The sequence below is a fragment of the Mucor mucedo genome (genome assembly GCF_025094135.1).
Source record: "Mucor mucedo strain NRRL 3635 chromosome Unknown EV154scaffold_63, whole genome shotgun sequence".
Taxonomy (NCBI): Eukaryota; Fungi; Mucoromycota; class Mucoromycetes; order Mucorales; family Mucoraceae; genus Mucor; species Mucor mucedo.
Window position 1 is genome coordinate 126704 of NW_026252347.1, and position 19056 is coordinate 145759.

Here is a 19056-nt window from a genome sequence, read left to right on the forward strand (position 1 = left end):
CTCTCCCATAAATGTAACATATGTGTAACAATAAAATTAAAATGGCGGCTTATAAGCTGGTAGGAGACTTGATTACGGTCTCATTTGAAAGACATTGTCCTACTCTATTCAATTTAACAGAAAAGCTTCAGAATTGAGCCATTTACGTCCAAATTGTCAAGATCTAACACTATCTCCATTCAAACAGTGCTGTTGTTTATTTGCTGGCTTGTTCCCATTAGTATCACATCCAATGATGAGATCTCGGATGCTGTAGCCCAACCTTATTTCTAAAATGGGCACTATTTTACAACACTCATATCTTTATATATATGAGATATATGCAAATTCAATAATTTTTCCAATTATATACTCATGCAGACAAAATAAATATTTATTTATAAGATGGCTATATTTATGATAGAAGGGTCCATATGCTTACAATAATTATCTTCTTTATTATAACTATGGTTTCACAAATTTCGAGTGCTCTATATTTCCATATATGTGCAAATAACCTTATTTTTTTAACGCGCCACAGTATCGGGAAGCCCAAAAAATATAAGGTTTATTACCTCAAACCAGGAGGTGGAAAAGTACCCAACCCGTTATTGACATAAGTTATCCCATGCCACAATTTTTATTGTTTGGGGTTTATCAGTAACACCATTAAGTTCATGGTGATCTATTGGCCTGATACAATGGCGTCTGAAATCATAACTGGAAAGGCATATAGCTTAATTGTTTTTTAAGTTTACCAGACTGTTTGTCAGGCAAAAATTGCTCGTTTCCTAAAATATTTTCGATAAAAAAAACAGCGAATACCTATAATGGTTTTTTTAGAGAACACACTTTTCCAATTTTTAGCTGAATAAACATCTATTCGGATAGACTTTTTTTTTTTTGCGATTACTCAAAGCAATTAAACACTAATTACGTCGTTGAAATCAGATCAACTGAAAATTATCTCCCATGATTGCTATGATCACATAACAGTGACAACCAAAAACGATTCTCATGTGGGCTTTATTTTCCGAATATTATACTATTATAATTTTGAGCTAATTAAGCTATTTATTTTTTTCTACAAAACACACCCCTTAAGCAACTATGTGTCACCAAACTAAAGATAATGTGACATTATCCCTTCATATCAGCTATGATGTCAATGGCTAAAAGCAGTCGACCTGATTGCTGAATATACTTCGATTGTCTTTTTTTTTTTTTTTTTTTTAGATTCTTGCATGAATAAACTTTTAACACATGCGGGTCATAGTTTCTTTTATAGAACATTCGCGGAGGCGAAGCAAATCCTAAGCCTTACGATATGGACTGATCTGGCAAGATGTGTTGTATATGAATTTTCTACAGTTGAAAGTCGAGTCTGTAGGTGCACATACCCAAGATTTCTTCCAACTCAGTTTTCGCACAGAATTCTTAAAATAAAATTTGAAATGAGGCATTTTATTAAAAAACAAAAACACAGATGTTTAAATTTCCGCTCATCAAAATAAACCTGGTGTCACCATAAGAGCTTTTACTTATATTTTCGAAAAACAAGAGGAAGTTGGTATTGGAAACTTAAAAATCACTCTTTTTTCTTCATACATACGCATAGCTTGTTAAGATGAAATAGTATAACTCAAATAATTATATACTTTATATATATCGCTATTAGAAATCGTTGAAAAAGCAGATAGTGATTTTATTATTAGCATTGAGAGATTTATATTTTTCCAAAAAAAAAAAAAATATTGCCTCAAATTTGTTAAGCACAGTTATCTACCATTCTTATTACTGTTTAGTTACTTAAATTGAGGTACAGCAATGTTATTATAGGATAAAAAAACACGTTGCTACATATTTAAATATAAATTATATCACTCATATTTTATGTGCGCGTACACGTTTAAGCATTATTCTTTATGTTATTATATTTGCATCTAGCAAAATCAAGTAATCTTATCTCTCGGCTAACTCTAAAAGATTATTCTATATTTAAGTCTAAGTTGTAGATAATTTCGATGAGCCTTGTTTAACTAAACAAAATATCTAAAATACAACTGTATGTGTTTTTTCGTTTTGTCTGTCAGAAATTATTCTTTTTGCCAAACATAATAGATTTGTAAATTTGAATAAGCAGTTACCCTTTACAGACTAGACGAAGAGATGTTTCAATCTTTGCTTCTTTAAACGTCTAGATATTATCGTATGTTGGTAAATGTAAGCTATAATTTATTCATCAAGATGGACCATACTGGCACTTATTCGTACTGCTTTTTCGTCCAACGTGCTTTAATAAGGCAATATACTCTTTTTACCTCACGCTACAAATACTGGTATATTAAGCGCGTTTTGTGACCCTGGAAAAATATCTCTTTCCATGATTTTTTCGATTAGAAGCTTCATTTTGTGCACGATCAAACATATTTGACTTTCCATCATTTAGGGTACTTCATCTTTTGATTAGTTGCCAAACTTTTTTCTTCGGAGGATAATGCAAGTCATGAATATGCCGCAACTTTTTTTCAGAGATAGTGAGCGAACATCTTTTTTAAAATATTGAACAAATTCCCAAATTACCACGGAGTTTTGAACCGCAGCTTTTAACGGCTGGTGGTAACACGACCATATAAAAAAAGCGGAGAAAATTTGCAATAGGGTCTATTCCTGCACACTGTGTGCACCAGAAAAAGAATTATTTGAATAAACCTCTCATTTATTCATCTGTATTCAATTTTTGCCTATCTATATCAGAGTTTTACCATACGATTTATATTGACACAATGATGGTTTCAATCTCCAAAGTTATACCTTTAATAACTTCATACAGTATGCACATCATAATACATAGAAGAAAAAAAATAACATGGTCAATGACGCCCCCTTTTTTTTGTATATAAATACTTTGATTTATGTTATTGTTCCATTGGTAATGGAAATGTCCGACCCGTTATCTATTTTTATTTTTTTTATATATGCTGTTCCCATGCGTCACTTTTCCAATAACGCATAATAATAAAAAACACCACGCATTCTCTCGAGGATAATTACACAAAACTCTGTCTTTATTTGATATACCTCAAATACAAAGACTGCTACTTTCTGATCTGAGAATTGGTTCCACAGCATTAATAATCTCACTTTGTTGGCTGTCGAAAGTAAATACAACATTTGATTTGGAAATTGAAATAGCCCTAACGCGAAAAAGTACATCTTAATTTCAAAAAACAAGACATATTTGGATCCTGACCTTTCATTTCATCACAGGACAATAAGATTTGTCACATATATTACGACTATAGTAATTCTTGATCCCTTATAAAAAAAAAGGGAAATATTTGCCAGTGTGTGATTCAAAAAACTGTCGGGTTACATTGAAAATTTACTTTTTCTGATATCCCAAACCTAAAAAAAAAAAAAATGAGAGCTTTTTTCTTTCAAAACTCATGATTGAGCTATTTATCAAACCCTTAACAAGTAAAGTTGTGTAAACAGGTTCAAGAGTTATTTCTGCTCAATAACTTTCAATCATATAAATACCATCTTGATTTAACTTTTTATTTTCATTTTCACTTCTCGATCAGATCCTTTCTTTATCTCCCCCCCCCCTTTTTTTTTGACAAAATGGGCAATAAAAAAAATGAAGACAGGCCTGCGGTCATCAAGTTTGATAGTTCTGAAAAGCAGCCAGCCGAGACTGTGACCCAGATGAAAAATCGTCTTCGACGTAAAGATTCTACTGTCAGTCAAAACATTATCGCTTATAGAACACTTTCAATCACGGTTTCCGAAAGTCAGGCTAAAGGTGCAAAGCATACCAAAAAGACTTCAAAGGATTTGGTAGATGGTAAATTATTACTACTTAATTTTAATTAAATTAAAAAGTCTAAATTCCTCTTTTTCTCTGCATATAGATTTGACCGATTCGTTTTACCACAAGATTTCTTTACCAGATTTAACTCTTCAATATAGAACAAGTATTGAACAAGGTCTCGACACCGATCAAGCAGTGGCTCGTGTTGCAGAATACGGTAAAAACGCAATTTCTCCTCCTCCCAGTAACTGGGCAAGAAAAATCTTTGGTTATTTTTTCGGTGGCTTCTGTGGTTTACTTTGGTTTGCTAGTATCATTTGTTATATCTCTTGGAAGCCCTTGGGTAACCCTGCTCCTGCTCCTCTCAATTTAGCCCTGGCTGTTATTCTCATGTGTGTTGTTTTCGTTCAAGCCTTCTTCACCGCTTGGCAAGATTGGTCCACGAGTCGTGTCATGAACTCCATTAACAATATGCTCCCCACCCAAACGTTAGTCATGCGTGACGGAAAGACTGTCACAATTGATGCTGCTCATTTAGTCCCTGGTGATATTGTTCATATCAGAATGGGTAATAAGATTCCTGCCGATTTACGTCTGGTTGAGGTCTCGGATGATTTGAAATTTGATCGCTCTGTTCTCACTGGTGAGTCTGATGCTATTCCTGGTACTGTAGAAGCTACCGATGATAATGTTTTGGAAACTCATAACGTTGCCATGATGGGTACTCATTGTTTGAACGGTTCTGCTGTTGGTGTGGTTGTCTCTATTGGTGACAAGACACTTATGGGTAGAATTGCTCGTTTGTCTTTGGCTGATCCTAATACTCGCACAACGCTTCAAGTTGAGATTTTGAGATTTGTTATTATCATTGCTGTCTTGTCTATTTCCGTTGGTAGTATATGTTTGATTACCTGGGCTGCTTGGTTAAGACGTGATTACCCTGATTTCCTTTCTGTATCTGCTGCTTTGATTGCTGTTATTAGTGTTATTGTTGCCTTTGTTCCCGAAGGTATGCCTATTGCCGTCACTTTATGTCTTACTTTGATTGCCAACCGTATGAAGAAAAACAATGTATTATGTAAAGTATTGACTACTGTAGAGACTTTGGGTAGTGTGAATGTCTTGTGTTCTGATAAGACGGGTACTTTGACCGAAAACAAAATGTTTGTATCCAATGCAAGTGTCGCCTCAGAAGAGTTTACTTCAGCTGTCTGTAGAGAGATCTTTTCATCAAACAATAAGGCTACGGATGGTATGATTCCTCTATTACGTCATGTCCAATTGGCTTCAGCTTTGTGTAACGGTTCCTCCTTCGATTCTACCACTTCACACCTCGATATCGCTCATAGAACAGTGTTTGGTGATGCTACTGATTCTGCCATCTTACGTTTTGCTGAGGGTATGGATCCTTCCAAGGCTACGGTTGAAACAATGCGTGCTGACACCGAAAAGATTTTTGAAATTCCCTTCAACTCCAAGAATAAGTGGATGATGTCTATTAACCGTCCTCTTAAGGCTTCCATGGCTTCCAATCTTTCGACTTTGACCACTTCTGTTGGACTTAAAGATTGGGTTTTATTCTGTAAAGGTGCACCTGATGTCATTCTTAGCAAGTGTTCCAAGGTGTTATGTTCTGACGGTACTGAGGAAGTACTCACACCAAAGCGTACCGAACTTTTATTGAACCTTCAAACCAAATGGGCTAGTGAGGGAAAACGTGTGCTACTTTTGACGCGTCGTGTAATCAAGTCTGATGAAACACCCGAGCAAACTGTTGCGGGTACTTCAAGTTTTGCTGCCTGGGCTACCAAGGTGAATACCGAACTCACAATTATTGGTATGGTTGCCATTGTGGATCCTCCTCGTCCTGAAAGTGCTGAAACAGTTTCTGTCTGTCGAGGTGCTGGTATTCGTTTTTTCATGGTCACCGGTGATTTCCCTATTACTGCTGCTGCTATCGCTCGCGAAATTGGTATCTTTACAACCACGCATCCTCACACCGTGGCTGATTTGGATTATGCTAAGAATATTGCTGATGTCGTCCCCTATGTCCCCAAAACATTTGGTCAGATTAAGAATGATGTTGAAAGTTATGGTGATTCTGATACGAGTAGCACATTGAATAAGGAAGGTGCTGCTGTTACGAGTCAATTCAGCAAATCTCTTTTATTGTCCGGTGCTGATTTAATTACACTCAATGATACACAATGGGAGCAGGTCTGCCAATATGAAGAAATTGTGTTTGCTCGTACTTCCCCTGATCAAAAGCTTCGTATCATCAAGGAATTCCAGAAGCGTGAAAATGTAGTTGCTATGACTGGTGATGGTGTGAACGATGCTCCTTCTTTAAAGGCTGCTAATGTTGGTATTGCGATGGGTGGTGGTAGTGATGTTGCTATTGAAGCTGCGGATATGATTTTACTCGATAAATTCTCCAGTATTATCCCTGCTATTGAAAATGGTCGTCTTGTCTTTGATAACTTGAAAAAGGTCATTGTTTACTTGTTGCCTGCTGGTTCTTGGTCCGAGTTATGGCCAGTACTTGTGAATATTTTCTTGGGTTGTCCTCAAACGTTGTCTTCATTCCAGATGATTGTTATTTGTGTGCTTACAGATTTGGGACCTTCTATGGCTCTCATGATGGAAAAACCTGAAGCTGGTCTCCTTAATCGTCCACCCCGTCGTCCCAAACATGATCGTCTTGTCAATGCTAAACTTCTTTTACATGCTTATGGTTTCATTGGTATTATGGAAATGGTTACCTCTCATTTCGTCTTCTTCTTGTATATGGGAATGAATGGTCTTCCCCCAAGCAAGATTTTCTTCTCTTTCTCCGATCTGACAGCAAAAGAAGGTTACCAAGGTATTCCAGCTGACGAAATCACTAGAATGGTCAATACAGCCCAATCTATCTACTTTGTGAATCTTGTTATTTGTCAATGGGGTAACGTTCTTTCTTCCAGAACTCGTCGACTTTCTATCACTCAAGCCAATCCTTTATGGGGACCTAATCAGAACTTGTACTTGTTTGCCGCTATGATAATCTCTCTTGCTATTACACTTATTATCCTGTATGTTCCTGTCTTTAACGACGTTCTTTTCACTGCTCCTATCCCTGTAGCATTTTGGTTTATTCCTTTTGGTTGGGCTGCTTTTATTATGGTCATGGATGAATCCAGAAAATTCATTTCTCGAACTTACCCTAATAGTTTGATCGCAAAACTTTCCTGGTAAAAAAATTTGCCACCAAAAAAAAAAAAAAAAAATCTCTTATAATATTACTTTACAAATCTGCTTTCAAATCATTCTTTTTCTTTAACTACTACTCCCCTTCCGCATATCTTTTAACTCTAACGTACATGTTATCCTAATAAACCAACTTAATTTCTTTATGATTTTTTTTTCTATTGGACCATACAAGTTTCTCTTTTTTTTTTAGAGTCGCACATTTCAAGTATTTAGCGTAACCCAATGCTACAAAGGACACAAAATGTGCCACATTAAAGGAAAATCAAGTGATCCACAGTGTAACAACAGAAAAAAGGGAGCGGCTATAAAACAAACATGTACATTTGGATCACATCAATTTGATGCACGTCAATTCCTTCTAATTTTTTTTAAATGTAGTAACAATAATAAACCAATGTTAATTAAGTAGCTCATGGCCAATGAGTGCATTTCTTGCGCGATTGATGAGCATTACGTAATCCTAATGTGTGGCTGTGTATGTACACACATGGCGTAGTTAAGAAGCGCAGGATTTTTTTTTATTAAATGACAAAAAGAGGTAAGTAAATAGTATCGATTGAAATGAAAAGGCCATCAGTCATGATAAATACGTACATTAATAATCGGATGATGGAAAGAAGGGGGCGATCGATTAATAATCAAATATGATTGGACTATTTTTTTATCATTGTATTTCTGATGAGTGCGTTTCGCTCATTCTTCCCCTTTTTTTATTTAGACTCACAAAATGGTTTGTAATGCAAATATAAAAGAGCAATGAAAAAAAAAAACAAATAATCTTTTATCTTTTTTTTTTCTCATCTCCCCTTTCTTTCTTTTTTTTTGCTTTTTTATAGCAAAATACTATTAACCGAATTCAACATATACAAAAGTGTCTAAATACAACAACAATGGCTCCTGTTTCTAAAGCTTCAAAGAAAATCTTTGATTATGTGGTTATTGGCGGTGGTTCAGGTGGTATGGCAGCAGCGCGTCGAGCCTCTGGTATTCACGGCGCAACAGTTGCCCTGATTGAAGCCCATAGTGTTCTGGGCGGTACCTGTGTGAATGTTGGCTGTGTTCCAAAGAAAGTGATGTGGAATACCGCTTCCATCTATGAGACTTTACGTCAAGCCAAAGGGTATGGCTACGAATTTGGGCCGGTTCAATTCAACTGGTCTATCATCAAGAATAAACGCGATGCCTATATCAAGCGCTTAAATGGTATTTACGACACCAACCTTCAAAAAGAAAAAATTGAACATTTCCATGGTCATGCCAGTTTTGTGAATGAAACCACCATCAACATTACAAAGGAAGGTAGCGACCCTATCGAGATCCAAGGTCAGCATATTTTGATTGCTACTGGTGGTCACCCCATTATTCCCAACGTCCCTGGATCCGAACTTGGTATCAGCTCAGATGGATTCTTTCAGTTGGAAGAACAACCCAAGCGTGTGGCTGTGGTAGGCACGGGTTACATCGGTGTTGAAATTGCAGGTATTTTTCATGCACTCGGCACAGACGTCACCATCTTTTCTCGTACAAAGCAAATCTTGAGAAAGTTCGATCCCATTGTCAAGGACACCTTACTCAAGCATATGCAAAGTCAAGGCGTCAAATTCACTTTTGATTCCAAAGTAACCTCTCTCAAGAAATCAGAGGAGGGCATCACAGTGGAGTTTGTGTCGGATGGACAGAAGGGTGAAATCGAGGTGGATGTGGTACTTTGGGCTGTTGGTCGTGCTCCCAATACAAAGGGTTTAAACCTGGAAGCTGCTGGTGTCAAGCTCGATGACAAGAAGCAAATTATTGCGGATGAATATCAAAATACTACCGTAAAGAATATCTATTCCCTTGGTGATGTGGTTGGCAAAGCTGAATTAACTCCAGGTAATAAAAAAAAAAAAAATATAGATATCCTTCATTTTTTTTCTCTCTCTTCTAAACAATCATAATAGTCGCAATTGCTGCTGGTCGCAAGCTCTCCGATCGTCTCTTTGGTGGTCCCCGTTTCAGTACTTCTAAGCTGGACTATGTCAATATTCCTACCGTTGTATTCTCTCATCCCACAATCGGTACCGTTGGCTATACGGAAGCTGAAGCTCGTGAGAAATATGGAGATGAGAATATCAAGATTTACGAAACTAGATTTGGTAACATGTATTTTAGCGTTCTTGATGAAAAGGAGCCCACGGCTTATAAGCTTATCGTCACTGGACCCGAAGAGAAAGTTGTCGGCCTTCATATGATTGGTAAAGACAGTGATGAGATCCTTCAAGGCTTTGGTGTTGCTATTCGTATGGGTGCAACAAAGGCTGATTTTGACTCTTGTGTGGCTATCCATCCTACATCATCTGAAGAATTAGTTACCTTGCGTTAGTTTTTTTTTTAATATGTATCAAATCATATATGAAATAAATAATAAAAACAAAAAACGATTTATTGTTGGTGTAATTTGTTTTGGAGTGTAGTTAAATACATTGATAAATCCTTATCAATGATCTCTGATACCAAAGTACCTTTTGTCGTAAACCATTTAGCAACATTGGGTTGAACATGGTTTGTCACGGATTTTCCACTTGATTTATCCTTGTAGGTGAACTTTAATTCATATACTGATGAGAATTTATCCAACTTTCCTGAAATCTTTAACGATCCTGTCACCTTAATAGAAATGGGTAAACAGGGCTGCTTATTACAAGAAATACACAAATAGAATTACCTTTCCATCCACCTTTTGAGTACCAGCAAAAATCTCATCCTTTTCATATACATAAGAATAAGTAAAAGCAACCATTTGAATAATCCAATACGAAATCACACACATGGTGGTGGTCTGAAGAGCCTCGTTAAAACTGGTCTTGTATTCATATAAGAAAGCACCTCCTGCAATCAAACATGATACGTAACCCAACAATAATTTGATATCTGTATGAATATGGGATTGAACAAAATTTAAATCTTTGGAATAGAACTACCACAATAACTTTTGTTAATGACACGTTTTAAGCATTGTGAATGTTTTTTTCTCTTTTACTGTACTCGAGCAAGTTCATCATCAACAGCATTTTTAAGTTGTGTGGCGTCATACACATTGGTGACTTCGACCGGTTCTGTTGTAGCTTTTTAAAAGTGAGGAGTTCAATTTTCTTTCCCATGTAACTTTGTCTCTCTTTTTTTTTTACCTGTGGTTTGAGACATTGCAGAAATGATTAAAAAGAAAAAAAAAAGAATGTGTCGTCTTCCGGGCTACTGTAATGCACGCGATTTTTTTTATATTTATTTTTATAGTCACGCCTGTTGCTCCACTCTCAAACAAACACATCATCTTTTGAGTGCCCGATTGTACGACCATGAAAACTACTTTTTCAGGAGAGCCTTTATATTTTTCAGCCAATGAAGCTGTCCCAGCATTTGACAGTACGAGATCCAAACATCCAAGATAAAAACACCTGTCCTCCAAATGACCTATGATTACAGCTCGATGTACTGCTGTCAAGAGAGACACACAAACTATCATACTATTATGGATGATTCATTTGGTGATGGATTCTTCTTTCGATGGGTAATCATTTCATTCTCTATAAGGCCTTTTCTATGAACTGTTATACACGATAGAAGAGATTGTCTCTGAACTAATTTCTATTTATCCTGATTTTTATTTTATGTCTGTTCGTCTATGAAAGGGTATTGGGAATAACGGTCTATACAGACCCTTTTCTAATTCTCGGTTGTACAAGCGAAAAAAAGGGGCTAGAATCCCATAGAACAAAATAACAAAGTAGTAAAAGTGTCATCTGCTGCTTTGATCTGATTATGAAGTCTTTTAGAACCCATAAAGACAAATAACTGTTCTTCAGCACCCAATAAATCAGCAATCTCCTTGACCTCTCTTTCATCGGTTGTTCCTTCATCATAAAGCACGGTCTCTAATCTTCTAATTGGTTCATACTCAAAGTATCTCCCGAAATAATCTTGCCAAAAACCAACTTCTTTTTCCAGCGACCGACACTTGTAACCAATCACTACACGCGTGGATTCATCACACACATCCAAAAGTGTATCCAACAACATGCTGAATAATTCTGGGAAATACACACAATCACTCACCACGACCAAATCAAATCGACCTCCTGCTAATAATCGGGTCGCATCCTCCGAGTTACCCCAATGTAATCGATCCACAATAATCTCGGCTGCGTCCTCTCTCTCGATAGCGTGAAGCTTGACATTTTCCTGGATTAAAGGTACAACCTGTGCCAAATCCGTAATATACACTTGACAAGGTTTACGTAAAAGATTGGCAAGTGCAATACCCACATAACCCGTACCTGCACCCAGTTCTAATATCCTGTAAGGTTGGGTGTCTGTGTTCTTTTGATAATAGTTGGCTGGAATCACATGATTTGGTTCAAGCAGTGGTTGCATCTCCACATCAAATAACGCTTGTAAAGTATAAGCACTAGGTCTTTGTATCAGTCTCGCTTGTTTCCCTTCAACATCTTCTCTTCGTCTTACCTTTGCCAAATTTTACCAGCAAGACCAAACTGTTCGACATCTTGCTTTAAAGAAAGTGAGCTTGTATTTAAATGCTCAGGAGCTCCTAATGAGGCAGCAACATTTAAGCCTTCGGGCATGTTGCCTAATTTGAAATCTCGGTCATCTTGACTTGTCATTGTGTGTGTGTGTGTGTATGTGTAAAAAAAAATAAAGAAAGTAAAAGTAAAGTGAAAGAGAAGGTATCTTTATTTCGCACATGGTTTGCTTTCAAACTTAACAAAGCGCACTAGAGAGAGAGCTCATTTTTGTCCTACATGATACAACCGAGCTTCTTTTTTTTTTCAACTCCAGATGATTTTGCATTTTTCGCTTTATACAAAGTACCACTTGGGGTCGTATCCCTTGGCATCCTCTTCTTTTGTACTTGAGATGTCTCCATCTGACACAATGTTTTCAGATGCTACACGATGACTTGTTTGGGTAGTATTATTTCTATGGGTGATAAGACACACATTAATACATAAAAAAAATCATACGGGGGTGTTATATACATTACAAGTCAATGCTGTGTTTATCTACTTTTCCATCCATCAAGTTCTTCCAAGCATGATGGGTTTCAGCTACAATGGTGTTTGCATACTCTCTGTCCTTACAGGCACCGTTAAAGGCGAATTCATTTTCTGGCTTTCCATCAGGGATTTTATAAATCTTGAACCAATTTCTTGTAGCGTCTATTAAACCAGGATACAATGTTTCTACGTCCTTGACATCTATGTGTAAACGTTTTTAGTAAAGATAAGACGCGTCTCCCATTAAAAAAATCGTACCATTCAATTGATGAGCCATGGGATCTTTGGTATCAATGGCAAGGACTTTCCAGTCAGTTTCACCTTCATCCAACATGGCCATGATACCCAAGACTTTGACCTGCTTGACTTGACCTTGTTGAGCAATTTCCTGTCCAATTTCAATCACGTCAATAGGATCATTATCTCCTTTAGCCATGGTCTCAGGGTGGATATGGTTGGGATCCTCCCATGTCTGTGGCAAGGCACCATAGTTCCAAATATAACCCTTGTAAGGGAAACAGTTGCGCACAAATCTAGGTTTTCCCTTCTTGATATCTTGCTTTAACGGATTGAACTTTTCTCCTGTCGCAATCTGATATGAATTGTTAAGAGAGAGAGTTTTTTTTTTATATATAGGTAAATTAATAAAATAAAACCGGCCTGCTTACTTCGACTTTGGCGTTGCTCCAGCGAGGGATTTCGACAACCATGTTGACAATGCTTTTGTCGGCATCCTTGACATAGAGAGGAATATCGTGGAAAGGAGAAATAACCTTGTCCTTTTCTGCAATATAGACACGGTGACTTGGTGTAAAGGGCTTTCCAACCACAATAGACTTGTAGGAGGAATAACGCACAAAGCTTTTTCGTAATGCTTTATGACCTGTCAACATGGTGTTCATTTTTTATTAGAAAAAAAAGTTTTTTTTTTGTGAAAGGGCTTTGTTTTAAAAAAATTATATACAAATTCCGAGCCTGTCTCTCTTACCCTTTCTTCTAAAAAAAAGCCCTTTTTTTTTTAAAGCATGAGACCCGACAATCATAAAGCCAAAGAATCTCGTAGATACCAAGCACGTAAAAAAAAGGAAGGCGATACAGAGGCAGCGGATGTTGCTGAAGCTCGTAAGAAGGCAGCGAAAGCGCGTGATCGAGGTCTTGGCCTTGCAGCTGTAATGAGACGCAATGCAGAACCATCTGAAGAGACTGAGGAAGAGAAGGAAGCGAGGAAAGCACACCAAGCGAAATTCTCTAGACGCAAGCTTGATTCCAACGCCGATCGTTATAAAGAAGTAACTGAACAAGGTTACAGGAAGAAAGTTGAATAATTTTTTTAATTATTATTTTCACTGACAAGAAAAGTCTCTACTCTAGAAATTGTGGATAGAGATGCAGAATTGGGCATTGACCGTGAAACAACAGATTTAGTCTCCATGCTCGAGAATACTGGTAATATTGGCAACCTAAATTTCCCCCAATCATGTACTGAAAAATAAAGTTTTATAGAGGAAGGAAGTTCGACATTTTTCAAATTCAAAGAAGAGCAACTATTTAATCAGGATCAACAAGATGCAGTACGAAATATGATGCACTTGGACTTTACTATATTTGAGCCTGCACTTGAAAGATTGGATACGGAACAACTTTTGGGATTAGACGAAGGAGAATTAATAGAGAATATACTGCATGAACAACCCATTGTATTGGATAAACCCATTGTACCTTCTTTTTCTAAAAATGCAAAGGGGTACGTCTTATTTAAATCGCAACAACCTGTCAAACCCAACGTTATATCCGAAGAAAATGGCATTTATGTCCGTAATGATCGCGCTATACCCACTAATAATCATAGAAAGGAAGTACCATCCTCCCCACCAGTCAAGGATGATCTGGATGAGTTACTAGCATTACGTCCTACTCCACCAGCATCAGCATCAGCAGCACCCAAATTAAAGAAAATCACAGCTTTACCTAGACCTGGATCGATCAAAAAGGAAGAACCTGTCATGGATGATGAGGCATGGCTAGATGATTTACTGGGATAAATAAAATAACATAAATAAAGCTCATGTGATCTGACCCAAAAAAAAAAAATTATATATGGAAATGGTAATTACAAGAATACATTTCTCTCTTCTTTTGTGTATTCCATACTATTTATTTCAATTTCAAATGGATATTATCATACATCCAACACCTGAATCAAAGAAACAACCTTCATTTATCTCTAGGTTTCTCAAACACGTGCCCAATAAGCCAAAGTTCATCTGGTACTTTCGACCAGTGGGCAGTAAATCCAACCATTGGACAGCCTTTGATTACAAGAACCAAATCGAATTAACAAGACGGTTAAGTGGCTCACTGGCAAGTTTTGAAATTCAAGATGGGCATATATTTAGAAACAATGTGGTGATTACAGTCATGTTGAAAGAAGGCATTGCCTTTGTGCTCGATCCCGAATGGTCTAACCCCATAACATATGAGATATCCTGTCAACCTAAACTCAGCTGGTTTACCCATCGAAAGTGGTGCTGTTAAACGGGAAAACACTCTTTCTATATACATATATCATTATACATACCCTTCATTAATAAACAATAAGATTTTTTTCTTGCATGTTGATTGATTTTTATAGTAATTGTTATGCTAAAAAGTTTTTTTTTCCATATATGTGTATTAGGGGTGAATCTCTGAAACAAAAAAAGTCGCGATTATGCAAAACGGAGGTACTTTATTAAGTGCATGTATAAGCTTAATTTACGATTAGCCGATTGTAAATATGTGGGCGGGGTAGCAAGAAATTTGTTAGGTGCGCGATAATTCCGACCCGAGATCCCATATATTGGACATTTATCACTTGTAAAAATGACACAACTACACGCACACACATACAGATTCACACACGTATAAAAAGTGTTTCTTATGATGTAGGCTTTGTTTTTTTTGACAGCAGATGTACAATACGAAATATTTGGCGGGTACTTGCATTGTTACTTTGTCTTACGATCATTGTACCGCGGGATAATAGTTTATAAACAATGTGCGATAAGGAGTAAATGCTTAATGAAAACTCCTACTTTTTCATTGATCCCTTTCAAAGATTGAATACTGTATGTTTGACAAGTGCCTTGTATAAATTGAGATTTCTTATTGTTATGCTGTAATCTCTTTTAAGGGTGTAAACATTGTCCTTAAATCGGAAGTCCAAAACAACCAGGTGCAAGAACATAAAAAGCACAAGGTTTCATCCAGCAAAAAACTCTTTGGGACTTCAAAATGATCAATGGTTGTTAGGGATGTTTACGTCACTTGTTGAATGTCAAAAAAAGTTTTTTTTTTTTTTTTTTTTTTTTAAAAAGGACCTTAATTTTTGAATTTTAGTTTTTGCTCTCTGATTTTAATCTTAAAATCTCTTTCCATTGGGGGAAGTGCGCTTGTCAAAAAAATAATAAAAAAAAAAAAAAAAAAAAAAAAAAAGCTTTTAGAGGATGCCTCGACCCTTGAGTGACTCTTGGCAATACTTTGAGTTACTTTCACCGAATAATGGTCGAAGTCGAAAGGCAAAATGTAATTTTTGTGGTCACGAACAAGCAGCTGGTATAACTCGACTTCATCAACACTTGTTATATCGTTGCTCTCGCATTTCTTCTGATATCCGAGACCACCTTCGACAAAAACATGAAGACAGAGGGAGAGAATCTCCACCCGTACTTTCTCATCACATTCCACAAGAACCAACTCTGGATTACCAGTATGACTCCACTCTTCAAAATACCCTGCAATCTTCTCCTCCCAACTTGAATCCTCATTCCTCTTTTTACGAAACTGCTACCACTCTCTCCCCTTCCACTTCTAACTTTTCGACTGCATTTCCATCGGCTACTCAACAACAGCAACAACAACAGCAACAGCACCAACAGCAACAGCAACAGCAACAGCAACAGCAACAGCAACAGCAACAGCAACAGCAACAGCAACAGCACCAACAGCAACAACAACAGCAACAACAACAGCAACAACAGCAGCAACAGCAACAACAGCAACAGCAACAACAGCAGCAACAACAACAGCAACAGCACCAACAACAGCAAGCCATGCTAGACTGCCAGTTAGCCCGAGCTTTATTTTCTGCCAACATTCCCTTTGAGGCCATTGAGAATCCACACATGGTGGACTTTTTAAAACGCTTACAACCTAATTACAGTGTACCCAAGAAACGACGTCTTCAACAATTCTTACTCAAGGAACAGCATTGGGATTTACTCGGTTGGGATAACGAAGCCGAACTATTATTACCCAGAACCAATCCACCATCTCCGCCAATCGTACGTCGTATGATGTTAACCACCGACTCGAGTTCGTCTAATACCATGGGTAATCGTTTACTATCTTCCCTTCATCCGCCCGCCGCCGCTGATTTGGGCGGAAGCCTATAGATGTAGTATTTTTATTTATTGTACAAAACAAAATGTCTGTTAGTTTTATTAATTATTATCACCCACCCTTTTAAATTTAATAAAAAAAGATAATACCCGTTATGTCTGCATTTGTCATATGGTTATACAATCAAGCGGAAGTAAATTTATTTCAACACAAGAGCCCCGCGTTCTTAAAAAAAAAAAAAAAGTCATCATGGGGGAGGATTTCGCGTGAACAAGTTGCCTATAAATAAGCTGGTTATCAAAATACATTTCTCTCGCCTTTCTTTTACCCTTATTCCACAACATGGATTGAATGATGATAGTATCCATTCTTCCCAAAATTTACAAAGATTGATAACTTTGCTAATCTGTGTACGATTCCTACCGATTGAATCCAATGTAACGCAAGGAAAGATTTTAATGTATATCCTCTAAATCTTGCAAAGCTTTGTCTTTCTTTCTTTTTTCCCCATCCTGTCACGTACACCGTTCCAGTCAGTTGGATATTGGTACTCAATCTTTGAAAGTACGTCGTTTGTAATCTTTGTACTCTCTGCTGAGTACAATAGAATTCTTTAGCTGCGCCAGTAATTAACTTTTCTTAGCAAAGTCCCGCACTGTATTAAAAAATGAAACCATGGGAATAACTATCTCCGTTTGAAAAAAGGTAAAAGCAAATAGTCGCATGTTTATATTGGAGTGATATCTTGAAAGCTCTTTATATGTCGTACGACAATATGCGAATAATTACCCAGATGACCAGTAGCGACACTATATTTTTTTGACGGTGTTTTTTTGCTTCTTCTGTTAAATCGATTTCATTGCATTACTAGGATTTACAGTAGTGTAGACTGTTCTTACCTACTACTACTATGGGCAGCAGATTTGAAAGGAGCAGCTATATTTGTAGCTTTCTGTATACTTATTGAGTGACTAGTAAGCAATCAAGTGGTACAAGAAATACCGCTTTTATAGACATCATTTTCTTTTTATTGTAAAATCATCTTCTCTTTTTTGTTTGAATCCTTTTTGAAATGAAAGAACAAAAAATCAAAGTCCCTCCAAAGGTATACACCTCTCCACTTTTTTTTTACACCCTAAAACCACCCATTTACAAGACCTTATGTTAAGATGATTTCATTTGCTTATTTAATCACCTATAACGTTTGGGCCTTTCATTGAAACAGAAACATTTGCAGTTTGTCCGAAAAAAGTTATATCTACCTACAGCCATAAAAAAAAAAGTTACACCTTCACCCGCTTAACTCGCTGTTTTCAATTGAATTTTCTACAAAGTAAAACATCGTTTTCGTACATCCTCTCCAGCCAAAAAAATGCTCAGAATCATCAAAAATATGATATTGGATCATTATATTTTTAAAAAAAAAAAATTCTGAAAAGACCTAAAATTGGCCAAAACACAAAGGGTATACCTCGAGGAAAATCGCAAAATTTACAAATGCACTTTTTAGATACTCTTCCTGTAGGTTTGATAAAACATGTTCTTAAGTAACTATAGTCCAAAGTTTGTGCTTTTTACACTGGTAATGTTTTTGGAGCAGTTTTATTACAAGAATTATCATTTAAGCGCATAATTAAAAAAACCAGTTTTCGTTAGACAAAGTATTTTTTCTACATATAAAGTTATTTTTTTAAATACATAAAAAGATGTGCCTGCGTTTTCTGCACATTTTTTGTATAATATTACCTTAGTAAAAGTTTAATATCCAGGGACTTTACTTTGACACGAAATTTATAGAATCTCATTTTTCATCAAATCGCTTCAGGTTAATCGAATTTGTTTTCTCCGATTGCAGACGCCGTAGGCCAAAGTTTTTTTTTTTTTTTTTTTTTTTTTTGAATTGGGTGGAGCATACTTCATTATACTTTGTTTTTGGTAGCATATCCATTCATCTGCCACTGTCCATCTCACCCTCATTTAATATTTGGACGTATTGACTATCCTTAGAAATATGGTTCCTCCGTCATATCTACGAAGCAATGTCATCTTCAAATAATATGTCTCCAAAATTTTGAAGGTACCTGATGAGAAGGCTATAATAAAATAAAGTTATGCGCCATATTAAAGATTTAAAGTGAATCATTTTATTTTTTCGGAGTGTAAGCCTTTTATTTTCACTTCTTCCTGTCACCTAAAGCAACGGCCTCCGTACCTATTTTCATACGATCGTAAAGTAGCTTGCACTACAGATCAAACCCTCTTCTCTAAAACAGACGCGTTTTTATAAGTAGCACCGCACATTATGAGCAATTGTCAACACATTCACTTGATATATTCCTGTCATGTCTGTAAAAATGAATTTGACAAGAAAGCTAATCTAATGCGACATTATCGTACTGTTGAAAGTAATAACCTAAAGTCAACTGTTCAAAAAAAAAAAGAAAGAAAGAATGTAACTAAATGTTTTACATTAGATTATGATTTACCACCATTAAGCGGACGTTTATATAACAAACCAGAGTAAGTAATGCGCAAACGTCTCTTACGATTATAATTGACTGTCGACCTTCTTTGTTTTTT

General features: G+C 36.5%; 6 protein-coding genes across 6 annotated transcripts; 3 read left to right on the forward strand and 3 right to left on the reverse strand.

Annotated features, from left to right (window-relative positions):
- Window positions 1-3690: 3690 nt before the first annotated feature.
- On the forward strand, window positions 3691-7030 carry EV154DRAFT_423062 (uncharacterized protein; the record flags this gene model as incomplete). The annotated part of the gene is made up of 2 exons (XM_051596117.1): window positions 3691-3829; window positions 3897-7030. 2 exons carry the CDS (start codon window positions 3691-3693, stop codon window positions 7028-7030), a joined length of 3273 nt encoding a protein of 1090 aa, XP_051456291.1.
- A 905-nt stretch (window positions 7031-7935) lies between these two features.
- Window positions 7936-9407, forward strand: EV154DRAFT_423065 (glutathione-disulfide reductase; the record flags this gene model as incomplete). Its single annotated transcript, XM_051596118.1, has 2 exons — window positions 7936-8917; window positions 8986-9407. 2 exons carry the CDS (start codon window positions 7936-7938, stop codon window positions 9405-9407), a joined length of 1404 nt encoding a protein of 467 aa, XP_051456292.1.
- Window positions 9408-9434: 27 nt separating this feature from the next.
- On the reverse strand, window positions 9435-10320 carry EV154DRAFT_513162 (signal peptidase complex subunit 2). Its single transcript, XM_051602006.1, has 4 exons — window positions 10213-10320; window positions 10070-10149; window positions 9750-10001; window positions 9435-9691 (listed from the first exon to the last, which is right to left on the reverse strand). Exons 1-4 carry the CDS (start codon window positions 10226-10228, stop codon window positions 9467-9469), a joined length of 573 nt encoding a protein of 190 aa, XP_051456293.1. The 5' UTR covers window positions 10229-10320; the 3' UTR covers window positions 9435-9466.
- EV154DRAFT_513165 (putative methyltransferase-domain-containing protein) lies at window positions 10321-11761 on the reverse strand. The gene is made up of 2 exons (XM_051602007.1): window positions 11546-11761; window positions 10321-11489 (listed from the first exon to the last, which is right to left on the reverse strand). The coding sequence occupies exons 1-2, from the start codon at window positions 11701-11703 to the stop codon at window positions 10781-10783; spliced, it is 867 nt and encodes a 288-aa protein (XP_051456294.1). The 5' UTR covers window positions 11704-11761; the 3' UTR covers window positions 10321-10780.
- Window positions 11762-13073, reverse strand: EV154DRAFT_603701 (inorganic pyrophosphatase). The gene is made up of 4 exons (XM_051607363.1): window positions 12765-13073; window positions 12355-12688; window positions 12084-12297; window positions 11762-12019 (listed from the first exon to the last, which is right to left on the reverse strand). Exons 1-4 carry the CDS (start codon window positions 12996-12998, stop codon window positions 11899-11901), a joined length of 903 nt encoding a protein of 300 aa, XP_051456295.1. The 5' UTR covers window positions 12999-13073; the 3' UTR covers window positions 11762-11898.
- Window positions 13074-14174, forward strand: EV154DRAFT_513170 (uncharacterized protein). The gene is made up of 3 exons (XM_051602008.1): window positions 13074-13398; window positions 13468-13542; window positions 13600-14174. Exons 1-3 carry the CDS (start codon window positions 13122-13124, stop codon window positions 14136-14138), a joined length of 891 nt encoding a protein of 296 aa, XP_051456296.1. The 5' UTR covers window positions 13074-13121; the 3' UTR covers window positions 14139-14174.
- Window positions 14175-19056: the final 4882 nt, after the last annotated feature.